The sequence below is a fragment of the Stenella coeruleoalba genome, assembly GCF_951394435.1.
Source record: "Stenella coeruleoalba genome assembly, chromosome: 14".
NCBI classification, from domain to species: domain Eukaryota; kingdom Metazoa; phylum Chordata; class Mammalia; order Artiodactyla; family Delphinidae; genus Stenella; species Stenella coeruleoalba.
This window is the reverse complement of record NC_137160.1, coordinates 65815153-65842596: the sequence shown is the minus strand read 5'-3', so window position 1 is coordinate 65842596 and position 27444 is coordinate 65815153. Positions and strand designations below refer to the sequence as shown.

The 27444-nt window shown below is 44.1% G+C and overlaps 1 protein-coding gene across 9 annotated transcripts in view; it reads right to left on the bottom strand.

The window, feature by feature from the left end:
* PRR14L (proline rich 14 like) overlaps positions 1 to 26833 on the bottom strand; it is a 58687-nt gene extending 31854 nt beyond the window's left edge. The window contains exons 1-3 of one of the 9 annotated variants that reach the window (XM_079942582.1): positions 26796 to 26833; positions 17416 to 17939; positions 5642 to 5714 (exon numbers count right to left, since the gene is read on the bottom strand). In XM_079942582.1, the coding sequence (XP_079798708.1) occupies positions 5642 to 5714; positions 17416 to 17889 (547 nt within the window). In that variant the 5' untranslated portion in view covers positions 17890 to 17939; positions 26796 to 26833. The other 8 variants (XM_079942580.1, XM_079942583.1, XM_079942578.1 and 5 more) reach the window with 8 other exon arrangements.
* Between the last annotated feature and the right edge of the window lie 611 nt (positions 26834 to 27444).

The window sequence follows — 27444 nt, the reverse complement described above, 5'->3', positions numbered from 1 at the left end:
CACTGGTTCATGAGCTGTAACAAATATACAATACTGATACGTTAACAATAGGGGAAACGGCGGGGGGGGGCGTGGGAGGGCGTGGGGTGGGGAGGGGAGTGAAGGTTGGGATGGAAACCCTCTGTGTCATCTGCTCAATTTCTCTGTAAATCCTACACTGCTTTACAAATAAAATTATTAGTTTTTTAAAAAAGAAAAACAAAAGGGAAAAGGACTTGAATAAGCATTTTCCCAAAGACATATGAACGGTAATAGGCACACAAGAAGATGCTCAACATCATTAGTCATAAGAGCAATGAAGATCAAAACCACAATGAGATGTCAATTCACACCCATTAAAATGGCTATTATTCAAAAGAAAACAAAAGATAACTGTTGGGGGCTTCCCTGGTGGCACAGTGGTTAAAGAATCCGGTTGCCAATGCAGGGGACACAGGTTCAAGCCCTAGCCTGGAAAGATCCCACATGCTGCAGAGCAGCTAAGCCCATGCACCACAACTACTGAGCCCGCATGCCACAACTACTGAAGCCCATGAGCCTGGAGCCTGTGCTCCACAACAAGAGAAGCCACTGCAATGAGAAGCCCGCACATCACACGGAATAGTAGCCCCCGCTCGCCACAACTAGAGAAAGCCCGCGTGCAGTAACCAAGACCCGATGCAGCCAAAAATAAATAAAATATAACTGATAAAGGATGTGGAGAAATTGGAACATTTTGGGAATTCCCTGGTGGTCCAGTGGTTAGGACTCGGCACTTTCACTGCTGGGTCCGGGTTCGATCCCTAGTCAGGGAACTAAGATCCTGCAAGTTGCAGGATGCAGCCAAAACAAAACAAAACCAAAAAGACCATATGTTGTAAGGTCTCATTTATACAGTGTCCAGAACAGGCATATCTACAGAGACACAAGTAGATTAGCGACTGGAGGAGGCTGGGGGTATGTGGGGATGGGGAATGACTGCTAACAGGTACAAGGTTTCCTTGGGAAGTGATAAAAATTAAATTATTGAAGTATACACTTTAAATGGGTGAAAATTACTGTCTATAAATTATATCTCCATGAAATTGTTTTTTCAAAAAGTGCTCATACTCCAATTATAATAAAAGTTACATCAGAAAACTCAGACACCTTTTTGGTGTTATCTCCAAATGACCCTACTTCAGGATAGACATGCTGGAGGTTGACAAAGATTCAATAGCATTTCCATGACAACATTTTCCTGGATCAAAATTTAAGTGGCTAGACATGGAAACTAAATATGACGTAAGTTTTGGTTTATCCTGCATCTTGTCCTTGGAAAGATGTGTAATGGGTTAGCAATGTTGAAATGCCTTATAAAAGGAAGCTCTCTGGTGGAGGTTCACAAAGGCTGCCTACTGGTGGTAGGATTGCGGCAGAGAGCCCTATAAGTTCCGTCACCTCCTATGCTTGTACTGCCCACTGGACACCTGGCTTTCTGAATTCCAGATAAGTCAACAAACAATGAGATAGCATTCAACTCCTCACCTGGAACTCTTATATATTGCTGGTGGGAATAAAAAAGGGTACAAGCACCCCGGAAAACAGTTTGGTAATTTCTTGTAAAATTAAACACATACTTCCCAAATGACCCAGGAGTCCCAAGCCTAGGTATTTGCCCAGGTGAAATGACAACTCAAGTTCACACAAAAACTTGTACAAGGGACTTCCCTGGTGGTCCAGTGGGTAAGACTCCATGCTCCCAGTGCAGGGGGCCCGGCCAGGGAACTAGATCCTGCATGCATGCTGCAACTAAGAAGTCTGCATGTCACAACTAAGACCCAGCGCAGCCAAAATAAACTATAAATAAATAAATAAATGAAAGTAAATTAAAAAAAAAAAAACTTGTATGAAAGTGTTTACCGCAGCATTATGCATAATTACCAAAACTGGAAACAACTCAAATTTCCCTCGAATGAGAAGCAGATAAATCGTGATACAACTAGACGACAGGATACCTTTCAGATGTAAGAAGCAATGAGCTACGATACACACAGCACTGTGGATTAATTGTAAATGCACTACACTAAATGAACAAAGTCAGGCTCACAGACTTCCCCCGCATGATTACGTGTATAGGGCATTCTAGAAAAGTCAAAACGATAGGGAAATAACATGGATAAGTGGTTGCCAAGGGCTGGGGTGGCAAGGACCGACTATGAAAGGGGCCTGCAAGAGATTGCTGCATGATGGAAATGTTCTATTTCTTGATTGTGCTGGTACAGTTGTGATTACACAATTGTATGTATTTTTCAAAACTCACAGAACCATATACACACCCAAAACAAGGGTGAATTTCAGTATATGTAAGTTATACCTTAATTTTTTTTAAAATGAAAAACTAGTTCCCCAAATGTCTACACCTCCTCGTTGTAGCCTATTAAATGGGTGTGGTACTGGCTGATTTTTCAACTTTCCACTCCCCAAAATGTAAATTATAGGAGCATAATGACATAAACAGGGAATACAAAACATGAGATAGTAATTCCAAACTATACAAACAGATCAGTAAACTCCAAGAATCTGGATGCATATACCACCTAAGGGCTTTATTGATAGGTTTATTCCATCTCCTTAAAATGCTTAATTTATTCACATAATAGAAATAGAGGCTATGAAAAGATTGTTTCAACTTTAGTTATTCTAAATAATTTAAACTATCTAGTTCCAAAAATTATATAAGGTAGCTTTTCCCTCCTTGATGCTTTCACCTCTGCATCAAAGTTTACTTCCTCAACACTCTTCCAATTTCTGGTGACCCTACTATTTCAGAGGATTCCCACATAAGCCTTAACGGAGACTGTTACTATGGGAACTAAGTCTCACAGTAATTAGTGGGAACTAATATTTGTATTTTTCCTGGAGCCCATTCCATCTTTCTTACGCAACCTTCCCAATCAAGCCCAGTTACAAGGAAAAAAGAATTGATAACATTAGTTTTATAAAATATTGAACAGAAAATTATGGTGAAACAGCCAGGTTAACACTCAGAACAGCAGGGAGGGAGAGGCACAGTCAGAGGGCCTGATGGGACATTCTTCCCTTGTGAAATGGCCTCTTGACTAACACCCAGCACTGGTCCCCATGCCCGCTTCTCTCGGATCTGCCTTACGGCAATCAAGAAATAGGGAATGATATGCAAAATAGCATTCTACAAATTAAAGACTCCTTTTGGTTAACACAAAGGTCCTTTTTATTGAAGAGTCAATCGTGTTCTCATTTTACTTCACTGAACCACAGCAGACAGAACGACTGTAAAGAGCCTCAAAAGCCTAGAATCCCATGTGAACCTGGGAGTGTGCTGTGAACGGGACATTTATAGAGAGAAGGAAAAACAACACAGAGAAGGGAGCTGTAAGAGGGTCACTTACTAGATAGCTCAGTACGGGGGACCCAAATTCACCCCTCAGCAAATTTATAAATTATTACAGAACACTGACCTCAGAGGTGCCCCCATTTCAGAATAAGCAAAACTTAGTATAAACAAAACTATGTATAGCAATTTGCACAGTGCTCAACGGTACAAACGCTCACAACAAAGGTAGCAAGGATCCATTAGATTTCCATCAGGAAAACTTAAAATATCTAACATGTCTAAAACTAGGAGCTACAATCCGCGGCAGAGTGAAAATTTTGGCCGCTGGGGCCCCTGGAGAGACAGTACAACCAGATTTCCAAGAAACATCATTTACTTCTCAATTCTGTAGTAAATGGTAAGTTAGTAAATGTTTGACCTTGACCTTGGCAAAGCAAGCTGAAATGCTGGTCACAAGACAGTAGAGCATGTGCATCTGTTTAACTCAAATCCGTGGTGGCAGCTGCACGGCCTGCTCGCACTCCCAGGGCTCAATTCCTGCGGAGACCTGCCTGCTTAGAACCCTCCTTTCTGCCTGGCCATGCCTGCCTGGGACACTGGACAGCCGAGCTGGTTCCCGCAAGTGTAACACAGGGCCAACTTGCAAGGTTCTCGGGGGCTGCATGGAAGAACGTCTCACAGTCGGGCACTAGGCCATCGCTGCTAAAAGTCAGGCAGAGCTGCCATTTCCAGGCTCCCCCACATCAACCTGAGAACCTTCCCTATGGCTTGGGAGGAAAACAATTTCATTTTACCAACTTAAGTCACTAAAGAAGAATGGCATTAGGACAGGAAGAAAAGTGCCACAGAGCAGTTTATCTAAGAACACTTTTCAGAAGAGCTCAACTTACCCAGGTCCAGTGGGGACCAGCTTTTTAGGTGGAGAGTACCCAGGTAAGTCTGAGAATGCAGATTTCGTCATAGAAAATAACTCTGGTTCTCTTGTTTAAAAGGTCCATTCAGTGGTTAAATGAAAGCAGTTAAATGTAGTTCATAACATACACAGTGAATTTTGTGATAAGATGTGGGTGAAAATACACCAACACACCTACGACTCAGTATACCAGTACTGGAGCCCCACTAAAAAGATCCAGGTGGGGGCTTCCCTGGTGGCGCAATGGTTGAGAGTCCGCCTGCCGATGCAGGGGACGCGGGTTCGTGCCCCGGTCCGGGAAGATCCCACATGCCGCGGAGCGGCTGGGCCTGTGAGCCATGGCCACTGATCCTGGGTGTCCGGAGCCTGTGCTCCGCAACGGGAGAGGCCACAACAGTGAGAGGCCCGCGTACCGCCAAAAAAGAAAAAAAAAGATCCAGGCGGGTACAGGTGATGGCACTAAACTGCATCCCTAGTAAAGCCCTGAGACTGGGTGAGACATGCACAAAGCGACATTTCTCATCTTCAGAACTTTACTCTCTACTGGACAGCCAAGGCTTTGAGCCACAGAGAGAATCTCCAGCAGCAGGAAGCAGGGTGATAAATTGGGACAAGCGTCCTTTCTCATAGGGATGGTCTGTGCTTCCTTTTCTGTCCAGGCTGCCAAGAAGCAGAGTCAAATCTGACGTTGTATCACAGTAACAAAATATTCACACAAACATATTTGCTGAATTTTTTTTTTGCAGTTTTGATTATTCTACATTGTTAACCTTAATTATAAAATAGATACACAGAGTCCTCGCTAAAGTTGCCTAAGATTATTTTCAGCCTGGGGCAGTGGGAGAAGAATCTTGGCTCAGCACTCTTCTGGGCCTCGGCTTCTTCCTCAATCAAATCAATCAATCAATCAATCAAATTAAAGGCAGTATCTCAGATGCCCATATTCAACAATGGTTTTGAGGAGTAAACGAGGTAACGAAGTGAGAAACTGTTCTGCAAACTCTCATGGTGACCGGGAGTGGACACGCCGTCCACGAGAACAGAGCAGGATGCCCTACACAGCCAGCGGTGGTTCCTCCCCGTCCACATGAACCCTTCCACACAGCAGTGCAGCTTTATAAAGTCAAATGAAAGATTTCACACCAGCATTAAGGTTCAACTCACAGTCAATGGGGACTCATTATAGAAAAAGTGGGAAGCAAATTTTGTCACAAATGAGGCATCGCTCTATCATACCAGGGGCCTCCGAGTACGTCCGTGGGCAATGATATCAAGAGCTGCTACAGTGAAGTCCATCTGGCAAGGCAGGGACCTAAAATCCTCACGTTCCCAGTGTGAACTAAAATTGTGTGTTTAATAATGGAAGAAGGAAAAGATGTGAGAGAAATAAATACCTTTGTTCCTCAGACCATCTTCAGGGAGGTCCGTGCATAGATGTTCTTTGCTTGCCTGCATCAGGAGGTCCTCCTGCGGTAAGAAAATCCAGCCGTCAGGGAGGATCCAGAGACACCCGAGCTCACCAATGCCAATGATTCTCTGAGAGTCTTCTTTCCAACTCCTGGAAATTTGCTAGCAGTCACAAGGACTGGGAACTGAAGCAAACCTCAAATTCAAATTAATATAATCAATAAAACTTCCACTTCTCTAGAATTTGAGCTTGAAAAGCCAAGTCTCCCAAGGTCTGGACAATAACAGAGGTTGAGAATGCTGGGCTGCAGATCCAAACAAAACCCTGTAAGTATCCTCCGAATCAAGAAACACACTGATGCAATGTGATCTTAATTTAGTGAAAATCTGAATGGAAACTATCAGGAAGTTGAATGTAACTCAGTCCCTAACCATTCTCAGCATCACATACTCATTTTTTTCTCAAACTTCCTGGAAGGGCTATTTTTCCTTTTCATCCCTGTTCACTGGAGGAGGGTATAAGGAGGAACACCATCAATGACAACCTACAGAGGGACTTCAGGAAAATGGGAAGGGGCAGCAGCAGCAGCGCATGTGTGGCATGGGGCCCCGTGAGGAAAGGGTCCGACCAGGCTGACCAGCTGGAGACACTGACAGACCAATGATGGCTGCTCACATCAAAGTTTCCTTCTGGGTCACCTTTTTCTCTGTCTGAAGATTTTTTTTTTCACATGGATTTAACTGGTAAGTAAAAGATTCTGACACAGCACTCACTTAAACTGACAGATGGTAAAATCACTGCTACAATGCTTGATAACTTTTACAGCACTTAAAAAAAAATCACTGCCCACATTCTCCACCAAAAAAAATCCCCCCCCAAAAACCCCAAAACAAAAACAACAACAAGGCTTCCCTGGTGGCACAGTGGTTGAGAGTCCGCCTGCCGATGCAGGGGACACGGGTTCGTGCCCCGGTCCGGGAAGATCCCACATGCCACGGAGCGGCTGGGCCCGTGAGCCATGGCTGCTGAGCCTGCGCGTCCGGAGCCTGTGCTCCGCAACGGGAGAGGCCACGGCAGTGAGAGGCCCGCATACCAAAAAAAAAAAACAACAACAACAACAACAAACAAGCAAAACCATTTCATTTCTAAGCAAAGTTCTGTGGTGGAAACAGAAGATCAAAGTGATGGCAAATACAGGAGGACACAGGAGGAAATAAAGCATCATCACTGGAAGTGAGAGAAGAGGCCTGGCGTGGAGTGTCATGTACAAAGCTGGACTGTTCCTTCACTTTCTATTGCAACTTCAGCGTGGAATGCTTTTGCACAGCATGAACTTAAAACAACCATCTCCCACAGAACTTACGTGTTACCACGTTTGGCCAAAAGAGTATAAATTCTAGCGTGATGCCAGGTCCAATTTATTTGTAAATGGGGAGAAGAAAAGCTCTTACTTACTGTAGAAGGAATGATGGAATTAGAAAATCACCATTTGGCAACCATCACAGTGATAATTATCTCAAGAATCATCAATGGATGTTAAAACTAGTTGCTAAAAGTTTGAATGAGAAACAGAAATATTACATAGTTTCAAAATATCTCCCCACGAGATACTTAATAATTATGAAGGGGAAAATAGTACCTTCACAGTGGAGAAGCCTGGCAGACCCCACCTGAACCAGGTGATGGCAGTTCCCCTGCCCAGGAATGAGGCACCTCAATGCCAGGCGCTTGCTGAGAGGATGCACAGGAAGAACCACATCACTTCTGTGGGGTTCCTGCCCCCCAAATGCACAACCAGGATCTAATCATGAGGAAACATCAGACAAACCCAAACTGAGGAAAATTCTACAAAATAAATGGCCTGTACTCTTTCACGTGCCAAGGTCATGAGCTGAGAAAATGTTACAGATTAAATGAGACTAAACAAACATGACAACTGAATGCCACAAATGATCCTGGACTTTTCCTAGACCAAGAAAGCATTTTCTTTTCTTTTGCTACAAAAGACTTCAGTGGGACAATTGGCCAAATGTACTCTGATCAGTGTTAATTTCTTGATTTTGATTAGGGTACTGTGGTCACCTGACAGAATGCCGTTGTTTGCTAGGAAATACACAGTCAAGTATTTAGGCATCACGTCTGCAACTATACGCTCAAATTATTCAGAAGGGAAAAAAAGCAAATGTGGTAAAATGTTAACATGTGAGGAATACACGTGAAGGGTAATGGGAATTCTTCACACTACTTTTGCAACTTTTCTGTAAGTCTCAAATTATTTCAAAATAAGAGGTTAAGAAAACATCATTATTTGTAGTTACCTTTGATCCTTTCTCCAAAATGATACTGCCCTCCACACTTCCAGTTCTCAGACTGAATGTCTGAAGTGTTAGATTAGATGCTATTTAGAGTATTTCTTCAGGTTAATACTTTATGGGAAAGGCCGGGTGCTGGAGCAAAAGCCAAGGGGTGAGGAGTCAGATGCAGCTCTGTTCCAGCCGCAGGACTCCCACCTGCTAGCTTTGCTGCACAGAGTGCATGCTTACACGTGGTTTTATAAATGGGGACCACAGACACCTCGCAAGATGCCCCGTCAGGATGGGTGCTCCATGAGCAGAAGCTCTCACCATCCAGTAGACCTTAGACCTTAGATCTCACTTTCCTGTGAGAAAAGCCAATAGGACTGTCACCAACAGAGCCCAGTGTCATCTGGAGTGACCACCCTAAGCTCTTCTGGGCCTAAAAGAGACTGCAGTGAGAGCTGACCTGCCAGCAGCATACAGGTCCCCTCAGATTCCCATGGACTCTGGTGAGCTCATATGATGAACCCTAAGGGCTCCGGCTCCTGGAGGGACTGCTGGGATTTTAGTCTGGCCCCACCTGCTGCCCTAAGGAGGTGTCTTAGCTGGAGCCTGCACACACCCTGGTGGAGTGCCTACCTGACTGCTTCAAGCCATCCCCCCCCCCACCGCCGCCGTCTCCCTGCTTAGCCACGACTCCTAACAGTGAAAGGGAGCAGCAGAAACCAGGAGTGACAGACTCCTCTCTCCCCCTGCCTTGCTGACTTCTCCTGAAAGGTTCTGAGTTATGAAAAACAAGTTTCCCCTCACAGAGGGCTGTGGACCCTACAAAGTTTTAAGTCTAGATATGATCAGGAATTGACAGGGTTGAAAAACAGTGTGAGGCTGAGTTCAGATGTGAGGGACCCCCAACCACCAGCACCACGGCAGTGGGTGATCTTCAGATCAGGTGGGAGCTCAACCAGCCTTGGGTCCCAAACGCAGATGAAGGAACAGAACAGACCACTTGCGAGCAATGGCCGTGTAGCGTAAGCATCCTGTGTGCAACTAACTCCCTCCATCCCCTCGAGCCAACCGACCATGTAAGAAACACTTGCAGAAATTTATCAGACACAATGTCCTTTTCCTACAATATTTTATCAGCTAAGTGTTCTAAGTTTCAGGATTCCTAGAGGTAAAGTCCTAAACACTTCTCTCTACCATCTAGATTTTACTAAATCTTGACATCTGATCGTTAATATCCTAACATTCCTTGCAAAATCTGTTTCCAAGATAAAAGTTCATGTGGATGCCTCTTGCAAAATCAAATGAGATAACTGCAGTAGTTTGCAGCATTATATAAACTATATAAAATACGAAATGCCACGTAATAGTGCAATTTGTCAAACTGACAGCAAATTCTCTGCCTCAGCCTGGCACAGCCAACATGTCATCCTCTTGCCCACTGCTTGGAATCAAAACCAACTTAAAATACTTCTCCAAAGTTTAGGCAGATTTTAGGAGGGTCTTGAAAACCATTCTTACTGTTCGTCTATAATCTTATTTCCCATTAAAAGCTGACTGTGGGGCTTCCCTGGTGGCGCAGTGGTTGAGAATCTGCCTGCCAATGCAGGGGACACGGGTTTGAGCCCTGGTCTGGGAAGATCCCACATGCCGTGGAGCAACTAGGCCCGTGAGCCACAACTACTGAGCTTGTGCGTCTGGAGCTTGTGCTCCGCAACAAGAGAGGCCGCGACAGTGAGAGGCCCGCACACCGCGATGAAGAGTGGCCCCCGCTCGCCGCAACTAGAGAAAGCCCTCGCACAGAAACAAAGACCCAATACAGCCAAAAATAAATAAATAAAATTAAATAAAATAATAATAATTTAAAAAAAGCTGGCTGTTTATCCTGGAAAAGACGCAATACTGATTCATTCCTATGAGGCTAGTATTGAGCCAGAAAAAAAAACCCCACAAATATCTTTAGGAGGGAAATGAACATGCACCAGGTCCTTCAGCTTTTATAAGCAGGGTAGTTATAAGCTCCTCAGGGCCTGAGGTACACCTGAGCCATGAGCCCTGGTTGTAAGCAGATCTCGCTGACCGCCTCCAAGACTGAGCTTCCTAAGCTGGAGCAGTGGTGGTCCCAGCTTCAGGTGGGACTGCCGACACACTGAACACACAATAGGGCCCCAACACAGAGCAAATGAGATACCTCCTATTTCCTGGCACTTGTGGGAACAGCAGTGATCATGTTCACAGTGAAGAACACTGAAAATAAACAAGATGTTGGATCTCTAGATGGACCTTTCAGTTTCTTACGCTTGCACATCTAGGAAGGAAGAGCTGTAGGACAGTAACTTTAAATCTTCACTGAGCCTAAAAAGGAATTTTCCTCCATGTATCTCAATTCAGAGAAACTTTAAATGAGGCACCAATCACGTTAGCTGGGTAAGGCATTTAGTAACAGTCCGCCACAAGGATTTATCTAAGAGAACTGCTAAACTAATGAGGAGAAAGTTCCACCTTAAGTCCCAGCAGTATGTGAATGGTGCTTTGGGCACTTGTTTGTCACACACTTTTAACAATATGAGCTGAGAACCACGGCAAACCATCACTGTGGGGACCATGGTACCCTGGCAGACCGGGAGAACACCTTATGGCCACCAACTGTACTACTGAGAGTGTGAAGTTCAGATTTTTTCACCTTTAAATCACTGAAAATGAGTTATTTCCAACAAGATTTCCTTTTAAGCAAACAGCAAGCTGCTTCACACTATTGCAAATTTCCCTTAGGATCAGAGACGCTTAGGGTGATGAGGAAGGAAGCTTAATGGGCATTTAGCATAACAGCCTTTCCCTTAAGTAAAGTCACATAAATTGCACAAGATTGGGTCTTTTCTGAACATGCCATTAAATAAGAAGTTTCTCCAATAGCATAACATGCCTCGGGTGATCAACAGCCATTGTGCTTCTTGACTTGATGTCTCCTGTCCATATGCTTTCAAATATCTGTCAAAAGATGCATACTGAGTCTTCATATGTTTCCGCTAACAGACAATTCAGAACTTTTTCTGTGTCTGTGTTGAGCATGAATGATGTATCTTGAAGCCAAAGCTTTTACAACACGTTCACCCCGGCAGATCTACCCCTGTGTACAGCTTACATCTAAGCACCAAGAAAAACAAACAAAGCATGGTATAAAGAGTTTTCACAGATACAAGGATGTAACGTTCAGCACAGGGAATGTAACCAATATTTTGTAATAACCTTAAATGAAGTATAACCTATAAAAATGTCAAAAATCACTACATTGGGCAATTCCCTGATGACCTAGTGGTTAGATTCCAGGCTTTTGCTGCCATGGCCTGGGTTCAATCCCTGGTCAGGGAACTGAGATTCCACAAACTGCGCAGCCAAGAAAACAAAAATGAAATCACTACGTTGTACACCAGAAACTAATATAACGTTGTAAACCAACTATACTTCAGTTAAAAAAAAGAAAAAGAAAGTTGGTTGTTCAAATCAGGAAAAAAAAAGTTTTCAATGTCAAATCACCTGTGTGGGATGTCGCATACCCGTCTTTCCACTTTATTCTTAAATAAGACCAGTCTTTTCCGTATCCTGGTCCGTAACCTCTGTGTGCACCGTAGTTCTTGACCTTCCTCCTGTGAGTGCAGAGGTCACAGCTGAACGGTTCTTTCACCACTCAGCGTGGCTCCTGCAGCTGTCCCTTCCACGCATCTGTTCCCAGACTCTTTCCCCTTGTTTTTGCCTTTCTTCTCCCCTCCCGATAACAGAATATCCCAGATCAAAGGACAAAAGTACCAGTTACAGGTCCTTATAACTTTTTGACACAATCATAAGGCAGGAAAGAATGATTTTTTTGCTGGTTTAACTTTTCATGATTGAAATATTTCATGGCTGGAATATTTATTTTAACTGTTTAAGTGGATCTTTATTTTTTTATTTTTTATTAAATTTTTAAAAAAATATTTTGGCTGCACCACACAGCATGCAGGATCTTAGTTCCCCAACCAGGGATTGAACCCTTGCCCCCTGCAGTGGAAGCGCAGAGTCTTAACCACTGGATCATCAGGGAAGCCCCACGTGGATCTTTAAAGAAAATGTCAAGTACAGTCACAAAAGGACAAAGACTGTATGATTGCACTTGTATGAGGTCCCTAGAGCAGACAAATTCATAGAAAGGTGGCAAACGGGGGTTACCAGGGGCTGGGGGAGAGCATATGGGGAGTTATTGTTTAATGGGGACAGAGTTCCAATTTGGGAATATAAAAAGAGTTCTGGAGATGGATGGTGGTGATGGTTACACAACAATGTGAATGTACTTAATGTCACTGAAGCGTTACAAATAATAAAAATGGTAAATGTTATATGTATTTTACCACAGTAAAAAAAGCCAAAAAAAAAAGTTGAGACCAACATTTAAAAATAAGTTGCTTCATAAAATAACATGTACTTTGTTTTTCTTTTACAACAACAACCAAAAAAAAAACAGAAAAACAAAAACACAACTAATAATGACCTTGAGAGGTTAAATGAGTGAATGAAATGAATATTTAACAAAAACAGTTTAGGCTTCATCAGGGCCCAAGGTACAAAAAAGCGTAAACTTCTTATTCTAAATATTGGTGCTGTTCTTCTCCATGAACTGGGAAATTCACCAAGCAGACTTAACTTCATTAAATTCATTTAATTCATGCAATCCACGCCGGAAAGTGTAGGTGGCCGTCCTTCACAACCACAGCAAGTTCTTATTCCTGGAGCCGAGCTCTGTTGAAGTCAGTACCCTTCCGCCTTGACTGATTTTGGTTCAGAGGGAACAGAGAAGAGTGGGTTAAGTGATAACCTCTGAGTACTTTTCCCCAAACTGGAGCCAGTGCACGATTGTGGGCCTCTTTGTTGGTTTGAGACGAACAACAGCTGAAGGAAAAAGCTTTGTGGAATGCTGCTAAAGGCAAATCAACTATTAGAACAAAATCACAGAATGTCAGCATGGAAAAGAACACCTCTGAGGTTGCTTGTCTGAGTTAGAATCCCCTTTGCTATATTCCTGACAAACAGTCACTGAGCCTCGTCATAAACAGGACTTCCCCGAGTAACCTAAGCCATGTCTAGACTGGTCTAGCTGTTAAAAAGCACCTCTCATACTGAGTTAAATTCTGTCTCCCTCTATCAAGAAGAGGTTTTTGTTTTGTTTTTTAATTGTTATAATATTTTTAAAGTTTTTAAACATTTGATTTAGAAATATCTTTTACATACACCAAAAACTTGCAAATATTGATCAAAAAAATTTCTTGTATAGTCTTCATCCAGCTTTCCCTAATGTTAACATCTTAAATAACCACAGTATAGTTATTAACACTAATAAAATACTAACTAGTCTTAAGACCTTATTCAAATCTTGTTAATGGCTCCATAACACCCTTTTTCAGGACCAGGATCCAATCCAGGCTCCCAGAATGCATTTAGTCATCATGCCTCCTCAGTCTCCTTTCAACTGAGAGGTTTCCATACGTATTCATCTTTCATAACTTTTGGAAAGAAAGTCCCTTGGTTTGGGTTTCTCAGATGTTTCCTCATGATTAGATCCTGGTTGTGCATCTGGGGGGCAGGAACCCCACAGAAGTGACATGGTTCTTCTCTGGCTCATCCCTCCTGTGTGTACACATGTGTGTGTTTTATACAAATGAGCATACACTTGTACACTTGCTTATTTCCCCTTCTTTCATGCATGAAAGGGAGGATACTGTAGAAAGTCCTTCACAGTTTGCTCTTTTCACTTAGTATATCCTCCTTTGCAGAAGAGTTAACAGCAGCAGGCCTAACTGTTATTCTAAGAAAGGCATGCTTACAAGGGTAGCCTTGGCTAGCATCTGGGAACTTAGATTGCAGGAGAGTCTCCACTATTTCCTAAATGATCAGAGTGGCTCATGACACCTATACAACAATGTGATTCATAGGGAACCCCTGCTTTCCTCCTGTGACGTGTGGGATTTTGGTATGTGCCAGCCAGAGGATGCCCATGTGACCAGCCTGAACTCTAACAAGCTTCCATGGTAGACATTTCACGTGTATGAGCAGAATTTGTTCCCAGAGGAAGTGAAGTGTGTGTGACTACACTCGGAGAGGAGTCCTGGGAGCCTGTGCGTGATTTCCTCTAGACATTGCCCCCATGCCCCTCTTCCCTTTGCTGATTGTTTTATGTCCTTACACTGTAATTAATCTTAGCTGTGAATATGACCATGTGCAGTGTCCTGTGAATTCCAGAGAATCACCAAACACAGAAGCGGTCTAGGGGACACCTGTACCTGTACATGGAGATCTTCATTCTTTTTTTTTTTTTTTTTTTTTTTTTGGCGGTACGCGGGCCTCCCACCGCTGTGGCCTCTCCCGTCGCGGAGCACAGGCTCCGGATGCGCAGGCTCAGCGGCCATGGCTCACAGGCGCAGCCGCTCCGCGGCACGTGGGATCTTCCCGGACCGGGGCACGAACCCGCGTCCCCTGCATCGGCAGGCGGACTCTCAACCACTGCGCCACCAGGGAAGCCCGAGATCTTCATTCTTTATTACAGTTGCACAGGGCTCCAGGGAAGGATGTTTATATACCATAGTTTATGCAACCTGTCTCCTATATGTGGGCATTTAGGTTGCTTCCAACATTTTGCAATAATAAACTACGCTTCAAACAATACCCTTGTGTATACATATTTTTATGCTGTGGGAGGTGTATCTTCAGGGTAGATACTCTCTAGAAATGAGAGTTCTGGGTCAACAGGTCAGGGCATAGTTTTGTTAAGTGTAGCCCAATTCCTCTTCTGCAAGGTTGTATCAGTATGCGTTCCCACCAGCCATGTGTGAGAACAGCCCTTTTCCTCACAGCCTTGCCGACCAGGTGTGTTGTCCTAATTCTTCATGTTCACCAATCTGATAGGTTTCATAAAAGTAGTATCATGGGTTGTTTAAATTTGCATCTCTAATTATGAGTGAGGTTGGCCATCTTCATGTGTTTAAACACAATACACACACACAAACACACATGCACGCAGTGACTTATCTACCCAAGTGTCTCCTCCATTTTTCTATTGGGTTTTTTCATTCCCCAATTTAAGAGGTCTTTATACATTAGAGATATAAGCCCATTATCCATGATATACGTTGCAAATATGTCCTACCAATGTGTCAGTTGTCTTTTGACTATGTTTGTGGTGTTTTTGCCATCTAGCAAGAGTTAACCTGGGGTCCAAAGATGTCTGGAGTCTGCAGACCTGCCGGGATGGCATGTCTGCTTTTCTGAGAGGCCTGCAGCATTCATCCAGATTTCCAATGGTGCTGTGACCTAAGAATGTCAGGAGCTGCCACCATCCCACCCGTCTTCCCCTGAGCTTAACTGTGCCCAACAGAACTGCTCTGCTCAACCCTCCAAAGTTGCAAAGGCTTCTCTCATTCCTCCTGATTTTTCAGGAAGACCCAGCAACTCGGCTTCCAATGGGGTATTTTCACGTTGTGTCCTTAGTGTGAATTCTTATCCATGAATACATTCCTCCCACATGACCCCAGGCTCAATGTGAAAAGGAAGGGACAGGCTCTGCTTTGGCCAGGAACCCCAACACTGACTCATTCCTTGCTTCCCCTCTGCTCCCCACCCCATCCTCCCTGTATCTTGAGCTCATCTGAATGCTGGGGCAGGTAGGGGAGAGAGAACCATGAGGATGATACTCTAGGTACAGGCGAGCCAGCACACAAGCACACAACCACCACCTCTGTCCAGGCAACACATTTTGTTAATGTATATTAAGAGCAAACTGGCTTTTCTTGGCAGCTACAGAGTCAATTCTAATTAACCAGTTAAAACGTGTAGGGCTTCTGTTTTTCACTTCTGTTTTCCACTTGTGTGTAGTTCCCTTTATGAAAACCAAGTACAAAATCTTGCATTTATATCTATTAAATTTCATTTTGCTTTACACAATTCAAAATAGAATTTACCTCTGGTGGAGTTAAAAGGGAGAAAGGGAATGGTTTAGAAAAGGAATAGGGAGACAGTAATCTTCTAGTTCTCGAGTTGGGTGGTACGTATATATGTATGTATATACACGTACTAATATAAGTATGTTGTGTTCATTTATATACTCATAATTTCATTTTATATCAAATTCTACACGAAGAAAACTTTCCATCTTGTTAGATGCAGCCCACCATAGCAAGGAGTAAGGAACTTTGGGTCTGTTACCTTGCTCATTTAACTATATTTTTAAGGATAGGGCATCACAGCATAAAATCTGATATTTTTTTCAACTGTTACTTCACGCTTTATCTATTCTTAATTATGGTTAATATACGCAGCCTACTAATGACAGTCAATTGCCCTGCAACCTGTGTAAAGAAATGATGTATTTTTATCAGGTGGGGAATGGGCTTCCTAGCCCAGGAAGCCCAGAGAATACGAATTTATTAGTACATAGAGCAGGGGTTGACAAACTACAGCCTGTGCTTATAGACAACACTTTACTGGAATACAGCCACACTAATTTTTGTAAGAATCACCTATGCCTGCTTTCAAGCAACAATGGCAGAGTTGAGTAGTTTCAACAGAGGCCATATGGCCTGCAAAGCCTAAAATATTTACTTTACGACCCTTTACACAGAAAGTTTACTAACTCTTGATCTAAGGCACCATCCAGGGCAAAGAGTAAGCTTTCTAGTCCACTTGGCAGGTAAAACTTCCTTTAGGAATTGGGGTCCATCAGACTACCTTAGCTCACTAACCATTAGTCTCACCTAACTAATCCCTCTTATTCCAATATCAAATTCACAGAGATGCGATTTTCCATGCCACACCAAGCAGTGATTCCACTTTTCACTGTGTATTAGTTAAAGAACTGGCTTTCTGATTTAAGCTTCAACCTCTCATGAAGGGGGGTAGCTTGGATCAGTCTTTTGGAGATCATCACCTCTGACGTACAAAAGATATAAGTCAAGTTTCTAGACCTGCAAAGCTTAGGACTTACTTCTGAAATATGGAGACCCCGCGAGGGTATCCATCCTATGAAGCCCTAGCTGGGTCAACAGCCTCCCTCAAAGATACCCCTGTGACACCTCACTCTATCCTAACCATGACGCTACCAAAACCCAAGGAACGAGTACACATCGTTCCTTAACATCAGACACAGAAATCCCACACGACCATCACAAAGAGACTCAACATTCCATATACAGTAGCTGTGTCAGAGGACTGACACGTTTTCATGAGATAAGCACTTCCTCTCCTCAAGTGTCTGATGCGACACGAATGTTTTTAAAAATCATCAAAAGAAAGTTAACATCAAAATCAACATTTTGGAAATGCTTCAAGAATAAATCATAAGCTACCTGTCAGACTCTGTACTTTATTCTAAGAAGTGTTAGTCCAGTTGGAAAGATGCCATTCCCACTCAACTGATCTGCATCAAGATCTCATTTCTTACCTGGCTGGGGCAGAGCTTCTCTTCAGCAGCTGTGGAATATTGACGTGTGTCTTCCTTTGCTCCCTCACAGGGGTCTCTTACACTCTCCGCCTGGTCCCCTCCATCTCTGAAGACCTTTTGCTCCATGCTGTTGGCTTTCACTTCCCTATCCAAGATCCCAGAAGCCACAGAACCTTCTGCTGTGGGGTCCACCAGCCCACACCGCCCAGGCTCACCCCCATGGTCCAAGGTCTCAGGGGTTTCTTCGCGACAACTTTCCACAGGAGTCCTCTGCAGCTCCAAGGGCACTGCCCTACTCTGACTTATACGAGAGCTTGAGGCTCCAGGTTTTACATCTGGAATCGCACTTGGCTCAGGGTCAGCATGAAGCTCTTTGGAGACACTCACTGGGAGTTCAGAGTATAATTCCTGCACCTCGGCAGACATGGAGGAATCGAGTGGAACGGGCTGGGTCTCTACGCCGGATGACAGCATGGGGGCAGATGCAGATATGGAGTCAAGTCTTTTACACCAAACGGCTCACCCTGACACAAATCAAAGGAAGGGATAAAAGTTTAAAACCTTGCATGGTAGTAGAAAGCTGTCTCAGCTTAAACTGGCTAAAACAAAGGCAAAAAATTCTAACTCAAATGCCAACATTATCTGGCACCAAAAAATTCTCTGTAAGAGACTGAGTTTGAGGAAAATAAATACCTTAAACCTTTAACAGACATGTCTAATTTCAATGCAAATACTGCCTTGTGAACAATTCTTAGTATAAATCTGGATTTAAGTGAGATCTCATCAAATGTAGATGAGAATAAGACATGTCTAAGTCCAAGGATAGACCCAATGTAAATAAGAAAATAAAGATTGTTTTTGAATTGTTTTCAGGTTGTGAACCTTGCGCGTTTTGTTCGCTGCTATATCCCTGTTGCCTGGAATAGTTGTTTCACACATAGAAGGTACTCAGAAAATATTTGCTGAATTAACATATACTGAGGGACTCTGAAGAATTCGATTCACTGACTTTTCTTCATTAAGAATTCTCTTTGGAAGAAGATATAGAGAAAAGTGCTCACTAAACACCTGAGCTGTGTCTACGCAGGCTGGCACCCAACACGACTAAATCAGCTCTTGGGCAAATCCCTCCTGACTTCAACTCAGCACCTCGAGATTTTCCAAGTGCCTTCACAGACACCACTCATTTGATTCTCATAACAACCCAGTGAGCTAAGCAGGGCGGCTGTTGTCTTCCTCTTACAGGTTCTAACACCACACCTGAAGAGGGTAAAGGTGACCTGCCTAAAACATTACATGGTTAACTGAGGGATGGAGGGGGGACACCCAGGGCTTCCACTGTGTTGGTCATGTTTCACTTCTCACATTGGGTAATGGGAACATGGGTTATTTGCTAAAATGTACATATTTAAGTAGTTCATGATACTGTATTATTAAAGTAATCAAAACAAACACACACAGATTGGGAATGGTACACCCAAAACCAGGGTCTCCTGGCCGGTAACTTTTCCATTTTAGTCTACCAAACGCGTGTGGTTTCCACCACAAAATCCACTTGACCTGACCAAGGCGGAAATGATAACCAAATGAGATACTGCACACTTTCGTTCTTGATGTTTTCCTTAACCCTAAACAGGAGGAGAGAGAAGATGAGAAATCTTTGGAATCTCCGAGTTCATAACAAGAATTTATCGGAAGTACCGACAGCAGATTCCTTTGGCCGAAATGTACATAGGAAAGGATGTTTCAGATGTACTCTCACCACTTCCTAATGTCCATCTTTCTCCAAAATAAACATGTTACATACAAGTAATACCCAGAGCTTGCTACTGAACTGTTTTGACTGTTAGGCTGTCTCACCGTCTCTCCACCGACCACGATCAGATTTTTAAGCATGAGGGACTCTCCGAGACACCACGTAACTCCCTCCTTACGACCCAGCGGCCCTGGGCCCTGTCTGTTTGTACCCTGATTATAGGGGAAAGTCCACCGATGCCGCTTACACAAAGGCACACGCTCTGCCTCCCCCGTCAATGAGCAGCCCGCTCCTTGAGCACTCCTGGGTTGACGACTGTTCCTCCTTGACAGAAGGTCCCCTACACTGGCTTGTGCTGTCTTGACTGGAGCTGGGGCTGAGGAAGGGCAGATGACAGGTCCTCTCATTCCAGACCATTCTGCCCTCCTCCTGGTTTTCCAACCTGTGGTGGCTGGTTTACTCACGTCCCTATGCTCTCATCTGCTGAGCGAGCGCCTTAGTGTTTTCAAGGAACCCTACTCAAAGGTGAAAGGACATAACGCAATACACTAACTTAAATACGAATACTAGAAATTACAGGAAAGCTGACTGCTGGTCCATAAGGTTGAGGTAACACAGGAGGGCTGGTGAAGAAACTTGAATCCAAAGGAGAAGCAAGGAGAGATGCACTGGCGTGCAAAGGAGTGAGGTGAGACTCACAGGGGACTTTCATAAACCGTGCTGACAAAGGCATCCTTTCTGGAGCTAGTCTTCCCCTTTCTCCTCTAGCTCCTGGATTTCTAGGGGTACTTTAGATTTTAAGCCATTTTGTGTGTGTGTGTGTGTGTATACCTGGGGATTAAGGGATAAAGTGAAATTGCTATTTGATGCCCCCGCTCCCAAAAGGCTGGAAGTGCTCCATTTTAATTTGGTTCAGTTTCCCTTTCCCATCGACAGATAACAATCCAGCTTTTAGTTGTCACACCACATATGCACCAAAAGAGTAACTGCAGGAAAGACTACTGTAGAAGAGAAGGTGGAGACGAGCTCCGTGGGTCTCCCTGCCTGCCAGGGTGCGGGTGTTCTCAAGTTCAACCCTCGATACACCTCCCTTCCCAGGATTCACTTTTTTGATGACCTCACCTTTTCGTGCAGCTTCTCTGCTAACAGGATGACTCAAAACTGTCCCTTTAAGCACAGAGTAACCACATGATCCAGCGACTCCACTCTGAGGAACATGTGCAAAAACCACATGCCCACACAAAAACTTGTACACGGATGTTCACCGCAGAACTGTTCACAAGAGCCAAAAAGTGGAAACAAATCAAAATGTCCATCAACTGATGAACGGATCAACAAAATGTGGTCTATCCACACAATGGAGTATTACTTAACTATGAAAAGAAATGATGTGCTGATTCATGACACAACATGGATGAACCTTGAAAACCTTATGTAAGTAAAAGAAGCCAGGCACAAAAGACCACGAAAGATCTCACTTACACGAAATGTACAGAGCAGGCAAATCTGGAGTCAGAAAGTGGATTAGTGACCACTTACTGCTGGAAGAGTTGGAGAAACAGGGAGTGGCTGATGGACAGTTTTTCCTTTGGGGGCAATAAAAGTGTTCTAAAATTGATTGTGGTGATGGCTGCACAACTCAAACTATGCCAAACACTACTGAATTGTACAATTTAAGTTGATGAATTACAAGTTATATGAATTACATCTTAATACAGCTGATTTTTTTTAAAAGAAAGAAATCTGTCCCTAGCCCCAACTTTTTCTCAAGCTGTGACCTACGTTTCACTCACAAGGATGGCACCCCCCCCCAAACGTAACAAGCCTAAAATAGAACCCATTCAACGCAGTGAATAATCGAGTATTGCTACATGCAAGCAGCTATGAGAAACAGGGTGAGTAAGAGGCTCTCGGTAGCATTATATGCTTATTTTTGATCCCACTGCCTCTCTTAGTAATGGCACCCGTTACCCCAGAGCTCAGACTTGAATCCTCAGACGTAATCATGTCTGACCATCCACATGCCGTTCAATTAGCGCTTGTACCAACGGTCCCAACTCCAGCTGTGTCTCTAACAAATCTCACTCCTTTCCAACCCCACAGTCCTAACTCAAGATTTTGTTCTGAACACAAAATCACGCACAAATACATGCTTCCTAAGCAGATGCTTATCACAAAGAGGCAATGTTGATAATCACATAAAATGGCTCAAAATATTCCTCAGGAGAAACAGTGCCATTACCTTTCCTACACCTCCATCTATGTTGTAAACTGGTGTGGACCAAAACAGAATTGTAAAGCTTGGTCACCAAAAGATAACTTCCAATATACAAAAGCCAAACGCCACAAAACTACCATCTCTTGATACGTTTGTTTGGTAGAGACATAATTATAAGACTTTTCAACCTGTAAAACAACTAGGCACGTCTGCTGTCGAAGCAAAACAGACACTCCCTCCTTTTTGCAGCGTGATTCTGGTCCTCAAGTTTCTCAGCAGTATGTGAAGTGGAGTCACCAAGAACAGCTAAGTGCCTCAGCTGGAACCCTCAGAGGTGAAGTCATATTTAGATGCAAGCCTAGAGCAGCAGTTTACAATTATTCTCAACTCACTAGCTCGCATCACTAAACTGTCCTCTCAACTTTCTCCCTCTATCAAGACATTGGTAATGCCACAAGACTGCAGAAACAACAGAATTCTACCATTCAAGTTCTTTAAATTTCTGAATGCAATGGAGCAATTAAAAATGATGGTACAGAAACATACCTCTCCATAGAAAGCTGCCTGAGATGTCTTATCAAGCTAGATAAATATTAGGATTCTTTTATTTTGGAAAAATATATATCCATATAGGAAAATTGTTTTAAATACTATAAGCCAGATATTAACAGTGTTACCCTGGGTGATGGGACCATGGATAACTTATCTGCATGCTGTACTTTTTTTTTTTTAACAATGAGCATCTATCACACGTGTTAAAATTTTTTTAAAACGTTATATCTCAAGATCCAAATATGAAGCAATAAAGAATAACCGGTAAGTATATTATCCCTTTATCAGTATCTTTCCAAATGTCAGCTCTCTCCCTCAATCATAAAAGTTTTTACACTAAAGTGTTAAATAAACTTGAAGTAAGCGGAAAGAGTAACACATGCTTATAAAATGTAGACAGGGATTTATGGCTTAATCCTTACTAATGATTTATAACCAAGCTACTGGGTGAAGACACAGATAACTACCTAGTTTTAGGTGTAAGCAGAAAATAACCCATAAATTCACAAACAACTCTCTCCTGCTGCTATTAGCTTGTCATATTTACCATTAACACAAATAAGAATTACATTGTTTAGGGGATGGATTTATCCCAGGGGTGGGGATGGGGGTGAAGACTAACGTTTATAAGGAGTATGCAGTATAATTATTCCAATAAAAGAAGAAAGCCCTTTGAATTGAGAATTATCATCTCCCAGTCTTTCTGCTTCAAATGCAGAATCAGTGCTGGGAAGCAGTCTAGTTGTTGGTCTCCAAGCTGGGAGATCAGGGTCCCTATCCTGCCTCTCGCTTACTAGCTGCACGGCCTTGAGTGTGTCACTGAACTTTCCTGGACTTGTTTTTCACATGTAAAATGGACAAATTCAACAAAATAATCGCAAAACATTGTGTTACCCGTAAAAATCCCAAGACTCTAAATAACTTTTCTATTCCAGTTTGTTTCAGCACAGCAGACCTACAGACACCAACAAAAGTGGTACAGAGCTCAGACTAATCCCCACTGCAAGTACTCAAGGGCAAACGAGGTAATTTAAGAACACTTTACATACGAAAAAGATAGAAAGCTGTTCTTCAGTGTGTCTTCAGGCAATCTGGAAGTGTTAATTCCCATCCCACCAAATAACAAAAGCCAAGGGGAGGATGGGGAAACTACGAATGAAAGATTAACATTGTAGCTCTCAGCCTCATTAGAATACATTTTATAATACTAAAAACCTGACAAAGGGGCAACTTTCGTCATTCAAACATGCCCAAAAACAAAAGTTCTGGGGGTACAAAGTTTACAGCAGTAAGCAAAAGAAGAAAAAAAACCAAACAAAGAAAACAACAGAACAGAAAGCCATGTGCCCCAATAATCCCATCTGATGGTCTCTCTTCCCTTTAATTCCAAAAGCAAAGGGGCTGCTCTTAACCAAACGAAGCAGTTAATAACACTAGGCACTACCACACTTGTGACAAGGGACAATACTCACAATAACGATCAGGCCCTCAGAAGTTCACCACACTCCTTTCACCTTGAGAAAGGGGCTTTCTTTTCCAAAGATTCGGACACTGTAGCCAATCCCTCCCTGAGGGAATTCGGAGAAGGGGGCCTCTTCTTGCGTAACAGATAAAGAAGAATCTTTGAAGAAGATCTCTAGACAAACTGAAAGTGGGGCAGGGAAGTCCATATACCGAACAGGGCCTGGCTCTTCCCCACGGAGTGCACAAGAAATCTCAATAGCATCAAGCACGGCTTCCCCCGTTCCTCCCTTTATCAGCATGCAGAAAAAGGATCCCTCTGTCTCCACATGGGGAGTGAAACAGTGAAAATGCTCCTGATTTCTACTGACAAAGAGTCTGCATAAAAGATTTTCATTCCTTTTTCAAAGGAAGGGGAGAAAAGAAACCATCTGTGCCACTCCAAATATACAGCAGGAAAGCGTCCTTCTCTCATAGGTCTAGAGTCTTATTTTTCTTGGGAGAGCAAGAGAAAGAAGTTGGAATCTCCATCTTGGGTGTAGGGGGGTGTGCACATCAGATAGAAGGAAGCTTTTTCGTCACTAGAGCAAGTAGGGGGAGTGGGAGAGGGCATCTCTAACCAGTCGGGAAGGAGTGATAGCTTCTGTGGACAAAGGAAAGGTCGGCTTCTCCTATCAGGTCTCCCTCTTGGAGTACAGACCTGCTTCCAAAAGCAGTCTTTTTTGCAGATTATTCTAACTGAGGCCCTCTTTGTTAATTTGGGAAGTGTGGTCGGATCTAAGACAGTACAAGTGTCTCTCTGCCCCGGGGAAATGCCTCCTCAGAAAGTGATGGGGGTGGGGAGGGATGAGAGGAAGAGACATGCATAGAAAAATCTGTGTTTCTCTGTGGAAGATACTAGTTTCCTTTAAAAAAAAATTAAGTAACAGTAATAGCAACAGTTTTCCAAAAGGTTACTATGTACTAAGCACTTACACAAAATTTCCTTTAGCCCTTAGGACAATTCTTTGAAGAGAGTACCCAAATTAGAGATGGGAGGACTGACAAAAGGTTAAGAAATGAGTCAAGGTCACAAAGGTGGGAAGTGGGACACACGCGGGCTTGCATCCATCACACTTCAAACGCCACGCTCTTCACTGTGCGAGGGAAAAGAGCTCCAGGCACACCAAGAAGCTCGGGGGCGGAGAAGCGAGGCTCCCTCTGTGGACACGACTGGGGGAGGGGAGAAAGGCTGACTAACACCATAAAGTAAATTCAGGGTCTTCCTCCCTCTGTATCAGGGTAAAGATAAAAAATAAAGAAGGGAAGATAAATCTATCTTTTACAGGGAAGGAAGAGCCCCCTGTCACTTTTAGGCAACTTGAGTCTTCCTCTCCACCTGGGGGGCGCTGACCAAATCGAGAGCGATCTTATCCCTCCTGAAAATAAGTTCAGAATCGCCCTCTCGCACCCCGGGAGCGAGTCTCCCTCTGCTGACAAGAGCGCCGCAGCCGGAGAAGCGCGTTCGCCCACGACGAGGGGCGTCGCCCGCCCCGAGGAGAGAAGTTGGGGGTCCCCCGCCGTATCGAGGTCGAAGAGGAATCGTTCTCCCCCGCCGGAGCCATGACTCGGAGAAGCCGTTTTCCCCTCGCGACGCGGGGCCTGGTCTCCTCCCTCTCCCCGGGTCGCTCCGCGCCCGCAGCGCAGCCTGCGTTCCCTTCGGCGCCCCGAGAGGGCGGGGGGCCCGGGCTCCCCTTCAGCCTGCACCGCCCGGCGAAGGGTCCACTCAGACTGGAGTGCGGCGGGGCGGCTACGCCCGAAGCCTTCCCGCCCCCGGCCTCTTACCCTCAGGTCGGCTCCGCGGCCCGCGCTCGCCCCGCCAGCCCAGCCTCTGCAGCCACTGCCCCGTAGCCTCCAAGTCTACCTGAGCCTGCGGAGCCGAGAGCCCGGGGACGCTCCGGCCGCCGCCGCCTCTTCGTCTCTATGGTCGCCCCGCACTTCCTCATCCGGGGCCCGAGCTAGCCATGCGGACTCGCCCAGGTCCCGCCCCCGCACTGCGCGCGCGCTCTCCTGGGGCGGCTCTTCCCGCGTGGAGCCTCCCGCCCTCGGCTAGCTCCAGCGGCCTCTGCCCCGCCCCTGCGGCCAGGACTCTTAAAGGGGAACACATCTTTTGACTCCGCTCCTGCTGAGCTTCAGGACCAGTGTCTGACTCCACTGAGACCACTCTGGTCCAGTCTCTTTTCTGGCCCGAACGGCTGCAACTCTCCGGGCCTCCCGGCTTCTACCCTGGCAGCCCAAGATATCTTTTTATACCTGGAATCAGTATTTTAGATCATGTCACTCCCCTGATACATCTCCTTTCTGGCATCTTGTTTTAATTTCTTCATAGCTTTAACAGTAGCCAAAATTGCCATTTCATGTTTATCGACTTGTTTATCATCTGTCCCTCGCGCCCTTGTCTGTTTTGTTCATCATTCTTTGCTCAGCACCTAGAGCAGTGTCCTGCACAAGCAGGCACTCAACAGATATTTGAAGGAAGGAAAAGAACGTTTATTCAAGAGGGAATTGAGACGGTCCAGAGAATGCAATCAATCCCCAAATCACACAGCCCTGTATTAAACAGAAATCTGTTGTCTCTTGGAGCTTATCAACTTGGCTGAGTAGAGAGCTAGAGGTTTGGTGGTTTGTGGGAGATTTTAACTTTCTCCTCTCTAATCAACGTATCCTTGAACCAGTCAACATGTGGACCATTTTATCTAAGACAGTGGTTTTCCCAGCTTTAGTTAGGGCTGGAGATATACACACCTAAAGGCCAACCCTATTGTTTACAGCCTGTAAGTCCATCCATCGTCTATATACATACACAGTTCACATACAGGCTACCACAGATGCTATTGGGATGAATTAACTAGAAATTCACTTTAGAACATTTCTACACTTATAGTAGCCAAGTCCTCAAGTTCTTTCTCAGGCAACTATGTGCCTATAGAAGAGGATCTGAGAAACTCAGTATTACTGGTTTGTCTTTTCCCTCAGGATCTAATATTACTGCACAGCACCATTATTGATCTCGTCTTTAAAAATGTGATATTTTGTTCAACATGGATTTTTTGTATTCTTTTTTTAAAAACAAAAATCACATTATTTACATTGCTGAGTTTTTTGGGACCCCCTTAGCATTTTGTGCTCTAAATAAGGCAAGTGTCTCATTAGCCCCACCTACCACACCCTAGTCCCAGTCTTGCTCCTAGCTCTGTGTTAAGCACAAAGGGACCCCAAAGAAGCATCATATATATATAATTCAATCCCCTAAAAGTCGAGAAGAGCCAATTTCCTGACAAATTCCATGCTTTTGGTGACATTTACTTGGCACTTTAAGTTCTTCTAATTTCAAAGACTTAACATGTCCCTCACCTTGCTTGGCCCTCAAACACCTTGTGAAGGAGGAAGAACACGTACTTTTTATTCCCATCTGTCAGGGGAGAAATTTGAGGAAAGAGAAGTATCCTGTGCAAAGCCACACAGCTAAAAACAGGCAATCCTCCATGTGGTTGTAGCACAGTGATTGTACATTGTAGAACGAAGGCCATTGGCTCTCCAGTCTGGGAGCTACCCCCTCCAGCCTTCCCTAACCCCTAACTTTGACCAGCTTTAGACTTTTTTGGCCACATGGCTTGTGGGATCTTAGTTCCCTCACCAGGGACTGAACCCATGCCCTCGGCAGTGAGATCATGGAGTCCTAACCACTGGACCACCAGGGAATTCCCTAGGCAATTTTTTAAAATCTCAAAACTCGTCAAGGTTTTTTACAAATTTTTGCCAAATTAAAAAGTGAAATATTTGTATTTCCAAGATATGACACACCAATCTCTCAGGAGACGGAATCAAATTCTCCTGAGGGCCAGGGACAGCGAGTCCCCTAAACTCTGGGATGGAAGGACTTCAGCTACTGAAAAACAGCCTGGGGGATCTGGGTGTGCCCCCCGAATTGGCAACATAAACATGTATTTTATATTTAACATTTTATCCTTGACAGGTTTTGCAACTGTTGCAGTCTGCTTGA